The sequence below is a fragment of the Myxocyprinus asiaticus genome, chromosome 17 (genome assembly GCF_019703515.2).
Source record: "Myxocyprinus asiaticus isolate MX2 ecotype Aquarium Trade chromosome 17, UBuf_Myxa_2, whole genome shotgun sequence".
Classification (NCBI taxonomy): domain Eukaryota; kingdom Metazoa; phylum Chordata; class Actinopteri; order Cypriniformes; family Catostomidae; genus Myxocyprinus; species Myxocyprinus asiaticus.
In genome coordinates, this window is record NC_059360.1 from 4,569,822 (window position 1) to 4,580,027 (window position 10,206).

The window sequence follows — 10,206 nt, forward strand, 5'->3', positions numbered from 1 at the left end:
ATTATTTGGGCATTTTATTCCCAGCAAATTTGTCTGATTTAGTTAGAGTTAATTTTGACCCTTTAATTAAAACGTTTTTGAGCGATGTGGACAGGTGGGCTTCATTACATTTATCTATGATTGGGAAGGTTAATGTTATTAAAATGAACTGTATTCCAAAATTCAACTACCTGCTACAGTCACTCCCTATAGATGTCCCCCTCTCTTATTTCAAGCAACTTGATAGAATTGCGAAGTCCTTCATTTGGAATGGTAAACGTCCCATACTACATTTCAACAAATTACATAGGCCGATTGACAAAGGTGGGCTAGGCTTATCCAAGATTTTGTTTTATTATTATGTGTTCGGTCTCCGACATTTGGCTCATTGTTCACTTCCACCTGAAAGAGCCCTCCCTGTTTTTTTATTGAACAGAAAGTCTTTGCCCCTGTTTCACCATTGCAAAGCCTTTCTATTAAATTAAGCAGAGAAGTTAAGTCACACCCCGTTATTTTACATTTGCACATGATTTGGACAAGAGTGGCCAGAGTATTTAATTTGGACATTTATTTAAATGTTGCCTCAATCATATGGCTGAACCCAAAATGATGTATCAACAAGTCCCCTTTCTGTTGGTCAGAGTGGATTGTGAGGGGGTTTGTTACACTCGGCGACCTGTATGAGAGTGGAGTGTTGAGATCTTTTGAGAATTTGGGTCATCATTTTAGGATTCCCAAATCTCAGTTTTATAGATATTTACAGCTGCGCCACATGCTCTGTACTGTTTTTGGGAGTAGCACACACCCCCATAAAATGGCAGATGTTTGGGGAGAGGTGATTACTGCTTTTGGAAAAGGTCATGAGGCACCAGTGTATTACTCCCTGCTAATTCAGAGTCTGGGGGATGGAGCTTTAACTTCTATCAAGAGATTACGGGAAAAAGATTTGAATTTGGTATTGGAGGTAGTGTGGACTAGGATTCTAAAAAATGTCAAGTCTGCATCTAGAGATGCAAGGGTTCACATTATGCAATTTAAGATTTTACATAGATTTTATTGGACCCCCTCTAGATTATATAGGCTTGGTCTTAAAGACACACCCAACTGCTGGCATTGTCAATCAGAAGTTGGAGACACAACATATGCCTTTTGGGGGTGTGTTAAGATTCAAGATTTTTGGATGAAGGTACAGAGCTATTTGTTCGACGTTTTGGGCACTCAAGTTTTACTTTGCCCCAGACTTTGTATTTTGGGCAATGGAGCAGTCATAAATTTGAGGGACAAATTTATAAAAAATTGGATTTTGACAAGTGTTGGCAGACAGGTCATTTTAAGTGGTTGGAAGTCTGACGGAGCGCCATCGTTCCTGGAGTGTTGTGCTGAAATGGGGAGGGTGGCAGCTTTTGAAGAAGGGGTACTTAGAGGATTGGGTAATTTGGACTTGTTTATGGGAAAGTGGGGTAAATATTTGGCATTTTTGGAGGGCTCTCGGGGAGGGACAGTGGAGAGAGTGATGTAGAGGTTATGTGTGTGATTTATTATATTTTATTTAGTTAATTATTTTATTTTTTAATATTTGTTTTTGTGTGTCTATAATTATGTGGGAGGACTGGGATGTTCTTGTGGGTGGGGTTGGGGATTGGCAGGGGGGGTAGTAATAGAGGGGGTTAAGTATTGATTCTGTTTGTATTTGTTCTTGCTTTTATGTGTTAATATAGGAATCAATGAAAATGTTAATCTAAAAAAAAAAAAAACATTCTTGAATAGAACTGGATACTTACAGTTTTTCGTCCAATTTTAACTGTCCCATCTTTCAATAACAGCTCCTTTGCAAAGCTTGAATCATATTGTGACGGTGATTGTGGTGCTTCAACCGGCTTCAACAGGCCAAAGCAGAGACGCTGGTGTTCACCAGGGGGCGTATTATAGAAAGATCCTAACTTAGAATCTTATCTGTTTGGTAACCATGGCGATTTCAGTTAAGATCTCATTAAGGACAAAAGCTATTACAGAATAACATTTTCTAAGTGCATTATCTTATCTTAACTAGAGATAAGATATGATTTTGTAAGATAACATATGAATCCTAAATCAAGTTAGGATTTGCTTCTGTAATATGAATTTGTGAAAAATTCTAACTTGACTGATCAGATCTTAAGACTTTAGATAGTAAGTTTTCTGTAATACGCACTCAGAGCAACATCTCACATTTTTTCTGGTTTGTTTACACACAGAACGGCATGTATTTCTCCTAGTCAGTGGCAGCAGCAAAAAGTTGCACTTGTACCACTCTTAAAATGCGGCGCACATTCCCAGAAACGCATCAAAATGATCGAAGACGTCCATTAAAAATAGCACAGATGGGTGCAAAAACAGTCCAGGATGCCTTCAAAACAGCACAACACCAAGACAGCAAACAGCAAGATGAAAACGAATGGGGGAGTCCTTTTTAGAGTTATAACTTGACATCGCGAGATGTATGATAATGTTCAAAGCCGTGCACGTTTATGTACAAAAACATTTCAATCTAGACAGGCACATGAAGGTGTCTTGAGTCCACTTTGGATTAATCTCCCATGACAGGCCCATCTCTCTCCTCTTCACCTATGTGTATGAGCACCAGTGGGCGGGGCCAAGGGTGCAATGATGAAAAATTGGCGTGGATGTCTTGCTGAAGAGGCAAGTCATATGCAGATGTATTTGGTCCTTGTGACATCACAAGTTCCATGAATTCCAAACGAGCTGTTTTTGTAGCTTGGTTTAAATAAATGTTCTTTTTCATTTAAGGAGGAACTTTTCAGTTCTGAAACTTACAGTATGGTTTTTATAGTACAATGACCTCTTATATGTGAAAAGATCAAGAAAAATGTTATTCCTCATGTCATGACCCCTTTAAACAGTTTTAACACAAGCATTACAACCAATCAGAATTGAGTATTCGAACAGACCATGGTATAAAAAATATTTTTGGATTGAATTTCCAGCAAATTCTAAACCACAATATGTGGAGATCACTGATATTTTCCAATCATCGTGATATAAAATAGCTCATATCATGATATAAGATTTACCACCCACCCCTACTGTCTCATGTGTAGGCATTCTCAACACTCAGATGGGACATTGATGATCAACCAGCTGACGTCAGATGATTCAGGGATTTATACCTGCACAGTCACCGACAGCCAACAGCTTGAAGAACGTCAAATCCAGCTCAGAGTTTTTGGTATGTTTAGCTATCTATCTTTTTGAGTATTTGCATAATATGTACAATATACTCACTGTTTCAGGTCTGTGTATGTAATCTTTCCCTGATCCTCTAGGGGACCTCAGGATCAGTAAAGCCCCCACAGATGTCCATGTGTCTCAGGGAGGCACTGCTCAGCTGCCCTGCGTAGTGTCAGGAGACAATGTTAATATTGGCTGGTCAAGGTCAGTTCAATGAACACTTTTTATAGTTTGTACAAGAGTGAAAGTTGAGAAGCTTCTATAGATCATCTAGTCTTGCTACACCTCTCTGGACAGGAACGGTGTGCCAGTGAGACCAGACGGATTTCGTGTGCATGTGTCGGCAGATGGTACGCTCATACTAAATAATGTCCAGCTGATGGATGAAGGGACGTACACCTGCAATGCTTACACTGGCACATACTCTGTCAGTGCAGCAGCTGAAGTACGACTGGCCAAATCCCCTCACCAAGGTTTGTGAGAGCAAGCAGAATAAGATGTTAAAAACAAGCCAGCTGCTGTGCAAGTTTGCCACATTTCTAGAGAAACCATAATAATTTCTCAGTTTTTTTTTCTCAGACTAATATCAAAGTCCCTTTCAAGGCAAGTCAGTCCACTCAGCAGTCATCTGAGCACTGAAAGAGCAAAGTGGCTCAAATTTACTTTGATAAAGTTGACACAAATGCTACATTAACATCCAATATATGCAAATTGGCCTTTTGAAAATAACACATTTGCATAATCATTTAAAAAGGTACTGGTTGGCGCTAGTTAGTGATTTTAAACATGGTCAGCACAACTTTGTGTTTGGACATCTGACCTGCTTGCTGTGGATGACGTCGATGATGTCACGACAAGTCGAATTCGAATTTGACTCATCTAATGGGCTTGACTGACCCCTTGTGTTAACATGGCTTTACTGTTTTTACTGACTTTACTGTTACTGTTACATTTTTCTTAATAACATTATCTATGTAAAGTTATATCCAATATTACAACTCTGTTTTCATGAGGACGTAATGCCGGTAAGCCTTGTAATCTGGTAAATGCCATAAACCCCTGTTTTTATCACACTAAAATCATGTTAACATGTTTAATATTTACATCTTGTGGCTATGGTTTTTAAACGTGTATTTTAATGGTTATGGACAGCCCCATTCAATTTTTGCTTCTTTTTAAAGGAATAGTTCACCCAAAAATGAAGATTTTCTCATCATTTACTTACCCTTATGCCTTACCAGATGTGTATGACTTTTTTTCTTCAGCAGAACACAAAATTTCTCAGCTCTTTTGGTCCATACAATGCAAGTGAATGGGTGCCAACATTTTGAAGCTCCAGGAATCACATAGGTCAGCATAAAAGTAATCCATATGACTCCAGTGGTTAAATCAATGTCTTCAGAAGCGATTTGATGGGTGTGGGTGAGAAACAGATACATTTTTTTCTATAATAAATTTTTACTATAAATTTAACTCCCTGCGCAGTCAATCTCCACTTTAACTTACATTTTCACATTCTTCTTCTTGCTTTTTTGGTGATTCACATTCTTCATGCAAATGCCCCCTACTGGGCTGGGAGAAGAATTTCTAGCAAAAATCTACTTACAGTTGAAATCAGAAGTTTACATACACTTAGGTTGAAATCATTAAAACTCATTTTTTAACCACTCCACAGATTTCATATTAGCAAACTATAGTTCTGGCAAGTCGTTTAGGACATCTACTTTGTGCATGACATGAGTAATTTTTCCAGCAATTGACAGATTGTTTCACTTTTAATTGACTACATCAGGTTTACCTGTGGATGTATTTTAAGGTCTACCTTCAAATGCAGTGCCTCTTTGCTTGACATCATTGGAAAATCAAAAGAAATCAGCCAAGGAAGGAAAATTATGTGGATATATTGAAGCAACATCTCAAGACATCAGCCACGAAGTTAAAGCTTGGTCGCAAATGGGTCTTCCAAATGGACAATGACCCCAAGCATACCTCAAAATTGTGGCAAAATGGCTTAAGGACAAAGTCATGGTAGTGGAGTAGCCATCACAAAGCCCTGACCTCAATTTGATAGAAACTTTGTGGGCAGAACTGAAAAAGCGTGTGCGAGCAAAGAGGCCTACAAACCTGACTCCGTTACACCAGTTCTGTCTGGAGGAATGGCCAAAATTCCAGCAACTTATTGTGAGAAGCATGTGGAAGGCTACCCAAAACATTTGACCCAAGTTAAACAATTTAAAGGCAATGCTACCAAATACTAACAAAGTGTATGTAAACTTCTGACCCACTGGGAATGTGATGAAAGAAATAAAAGCTGAAATAAATCATTCTCTCTACTATTATTCTGACATTTCACATTCAATAAAGTAGTGATCCTAACTGACCTAAGACCGGAAATGTTTTCTACGATTAAATGTCAGGAATTGTGAAAAACTGAGTTTAAATGTATTTGGCTAAGGTGTATGTAAACTTCTTACTTCAACTGTAAACATTGATCTGTTTCTCACCCAAACCTATCTTATCACTTCTGAAGATATGGATTTAACAACTGGAGTCAAATGGATTACTTTTATGCTGCTTTTGTGTGCTTTTTGGAGCATCAAAATTTTGGCACCCATTCACTTGTATTGTATGGACCTACAGAGCTGAAATATTCTTCTAAAAATCTTAATTTGTGTTCTGCAGAAGAAAAGTCATACACGTCTGGGATGGCATGAGGGTGAGTAAATTATGAGAGAATTAAAATTTTTGGGTGAACTATCCCTTTTAAATAAACAAGGGACGATTTGAAATTATTTTTGTAGCAATCAACATTATACTATAAATGTTGTCATTTCAGCTTAACTTGTATTGAAACCCAAACATTCCTTAAAGCTCTATGGAAGCACCAATGCGGATACCAGGGTAAATCTCACAAAATCTGTCAAGAGTATGTCCAAATCATATTTCACCCAAAAATAAAAATAAATAAGAAATTATACTTTGCTTAAAGAAAATAAATTTTAGGACTATTTTTTGCATTGTGACTTTTTTTGACAATTAAGCACCCTTACCCCATTCATTCTCAGTAATGTTGTTAAATTTTTTTATTTTTTTTAAGTATTTATACATATTATTTGTTCTACTGCCTTTATGCTAACCAACAAAGCGAAAGTAACCCAGTTTCCTTTTTTTTTTTTTTTTTAGCTGTACATGGCATTATATAATATTAGATACTGTATAACTATATATTTAAGCACATGTGGACATGTTTATATTACATGAGTCTCATGCTGACACGTATTGTCCAAGTGTTATGGTAATACTTTTGAAATGATTGCATATTTTAAACTTTTATTTGATGCCTGCTTGCGTGCTATATTAGAAGTGCGTTACTGAAAACACATTTTTGTTTGTTTCTACACTTAGGACATTAATTATTTTCTTTGGTAATCAACACAGGAGCTTACATTTTATTTAACCTGTAATATTCCTTTAATAATTTTCAGTAAACTTCAAAGTTCATTTTTGTGTGAAACTCTTTCTCTAGATTTCAGTGGGAGTCAGATGTCAACTGATTGTGTGGATCAGCCTGAACTGGCAAACTGTAAGCTGATTGTGTATGCCCGCCTGTGCTCCAGCCAGTATTACTCAAGTTTCTGCTGTGCCAGCTGTGCCAGATATGCCATGGATAAAGACAGGCCATGACAAATCAGATAGGTCCCATGCAGCGAATCCAGCAGCTTCAGTGGTTGATTCGGACTCCCGTTTACCCACCTGTTTACAGAGTTTCATCTCAGGATTCACAACAGATTAGGAATCAACATCACCAGCTGCATCAACTTCATCACTTTACAACCATGAAGACCAGATGAAACCGACCTTAACCAGACAGAACTTAATTCAGACAGCTAAGAGCCAATGTATACATAGTGATATTTCATTGTTTTTTTAGTACTCCAGGCTCATTCATATCCTAGTTTATTTATCGTAATGTATTATACTGTATCTCTATGTAAATTTTAATGTTTAGTGTCTACACTGGAAGCGACTGATGATGTGTTGCGATGCAACAGAAGTTGTCTGCACTGGAAGCGTTTAAGCTGCTACTTTATTTTCATTGGAAATCAATTGAAATAAAAATGTATGTTGCATTAAAATGGCTACAACTGCATATGGTTAAAAACAAAATATGGTTTACATTAGAAGGCCAGAAACATCACTAGCTGTCTTTGTTGTAACAGTCAGAACTTATTTGAGTTCACAGCAAATAAATTCACACATATAATTTATGAAAATCCAATAATTCTTTTTGAAAATAATAATAAATGAAGTAGCTGAGCAGCATAGTAAAAATAGAAATGAGGTGTCCATCAACTGAAGGCACATCAGGCATTTCTAGTGTAGATGGTGTTATTGATTATTGTGAGAGTGATATAGATTTGTTACAACATACGAGTCAAGTGTAGAAATGTTGTTAATGTTGAATGAGAATAAATTATTGTTTATATATATGACAACCTGTCTGACACTGTAAAACCAAAATGTTAATCATTCCTTCATCAGTCTCTCTCCATTGCTCCGAAGTTATAAGGGGATACAATTGCAGCTCCTTATAAGTAAGTTTAAACCAAACTAATTACTAGAGCTGTCAGAATTAACATGTTAATGCATGTGATTAATTAAAAAAGTTTAACTTTTTTTTTTTTTTTAATTTTTCTTAATCGCGATTAACACATTTACCATTGATACAGCATAAACCAGTATACACACTTTTTTGGAGGACGGAAACTTTGGAACAAACAGCACTTCCCAGTCAGTGATAAAATTATGGAGAAATGATCTCTTAACGCTATTTGATGTACAAAACAAGCCCAGATGGGACCTATGTAAGGTGCATTTTAATTACCACAGAAGCATACCAAGTCTTAACTATTACCGAAAAAGAATTAGACATTTTCGACTGAAAGCATGGAGTTCAAAGCAGTGTTTGACACTGCCGTTGATGCTCTCAAGCGAGTAATTAATGCATAGGAAAGCAGATAGCCACAGTCTACCAGAAGATTAATATTGTGGAGGATGAAAATTTAAGAGAGTTAATTCCCATTGCAATGAATATGCAACCTATGGGGAGACAAGTTCTTTCAATTAGTCAAACTCCTACTTAGATGTTTTATGTTACTTGAATTGGAGCTATTTTAGTGCATTTCTATCTTTATACTGTGGAAGGCTTTGTTTGGAAAATGTTAATAAAGCATTATATGTTATATATTGTTTTCTTTTCTTTCCTAAGATGGAAATAAATGCATTTTGACAGGAAAATAAGTAAATATGGTATAAAATTTCAGCATTTTGAAAAGCTGCATTTAATAGCAATTAACTACAAAAAATTATGTGATTAAGCATGATTAAAATTTGTCATCAACTGACAGCACTACTAATAACATGCAACTTTTAGAGGAAACTTTTTCATGTGTTTTAGACAATTTTAAATTTACGTCTCACTGCATATTAGCGACTATTTAAGACGGAGCACAGAATGAATGGGAGAAATTGGATATGCCGGATGTAGAAAAGGAAGTCCTGCCTTACAGGTAAAATAGCCTATTACCTTTCAAATACATACCTCGTCTGTTAGTCAACTCGAAAACGTGCATGTGCGTTAGCTAGATCAGCCTAAAATAATACAGTTTTTTAGTGTGATCTGAGCTAAAGAAGCACAATTTATAATATAAATTGATTTTAATATATTAGTATTATATACAGTATATTATAATTGGAGCTGTCGGAATTAACGCGTTAATTGTATGTGATTACTTTAAAAAGTTTAACACTTTAATTTTTCTTAATCGTGATTAACGCATTTACCATTTATACAGCATAAACCAGTATAAACACTTAGGAGGGCAGAACCCTTGTGTCCGCCCAGAGTCATTACACTGACGCACACTTTACAACAGCACTTCCCTGTCAGTAATAAAATGGAGACAGGACCTCATAGCGCTATTATTTATTGTACAAAACAAGCCCAGATGGAACTCAAGAAATCAATATTTTCAGCCTATGTAAGGTGCATTTTATTTATCACTGAAGCACGCCAAGTCTTAACTACCACTCCGCTTTTCCCGTGGAGTTCAAAGCGGAGCTGGATGATTGCGTTGACGCTCAGAAGTGATTCATGAATGCAGCTTCACGATTGCTGTACAAAAACGGATAGTCACAGTCTACCGGCAGATTAATATTGTGGAGGATGAGAGTTTAAGAGATTTAATGACCATTGCAATGAATACAAAGCTATGGGGACTAAAGCATTCTTTACACAGCAAAGGTGGCACAGAAGCTGCATCTGAAGTAGCAATTAGGTGTATTTTCACAGAGCAGGAATAAATGCATTTACACAGCAGTTGCAAATGCATAAATAATGTTTTGAGATTAATATTTTAAATGTAAAATTATGAATATAGAGATATGAAATGAATGAAAATATGAATTAATACTCAACCTATGTCAACTAATTCTTTTAATAATTCAACCTCCCAGTTAGACTTTGGGAAATGTTTAATGTTACTTGAATGGGTGATATTTTAGTGCATTTCTGTCTTTATATTGTGGAAGGCTTTGTTTGGAAAATGTTAATAAAGCATTATATTGTTACATATTGTTTTGTTTTCTTTCCTTAGATGGAAATACAGTGCATCCGGAAAATATTCACAGCGCTTCACTTTTTCCAAATTTTGTTATGTTACAGCCTTATTCCAAAATGGATTAAATTCATTATTTTCCTCAAAATTCTACAAACAATACCCCATAATGACAACGTGAAAGAAGTTTGTTTGAAATCTTAGCAAATTTATTAAAAAGAAAAAACGAAAAAACAAAAAACAAAAAAAAAAAAAATCACATGTACACAAGTATTCACAGCCTTTGCTCAATACTGTTGAAGCAGCTTTGGCACCAATTACAGCCTCAAGTCTTTTTGAGTATGATGCTACAAGCTTGGCACACCTATTTTTGGGCAGTTTC

At 36.2% G+C, this 10,206-nt stretch overlaps 1 protein-coding gene across 2 annotated transcripts in view; it reads left to right on the plus strand.

Annotated features, from left to right (window-relative positions):
- Positions 1-8,450, plus strand: part of paplna (papilin a, proteoglycan-like sulfated glycoprotein) — an 83,142-nt gene extending 74,692 nt beyond the window's left edge. For both annotated transcript variants that reach the window (XM_051723173.1, XM_051723174.1), the window contains 4 exons: positions 3,078-3,205; positions 3,303-3,411; positions 3,505-3,680; positions 6,734-8,450. In XM_051723173.1, coding sequence (XP_051579133.1) covers positions 3,078-3,205; positions 3,303-3,411; positions 3,505-3,680; positions 6,734-6,891 — 571 coding nt within the window. In that variant the 3' untranslated portion in view covers positions 6,892-8,450. The remainder of the gene's footprint in view (positions 1-3,077; positions 3,206-3,302; positions 3,412-3,504; positions 3,681-6,733) is intronic.
- The last annotated feature ends 1,756 nt before the right edge of the window (positions 8,451-10,206 follow it).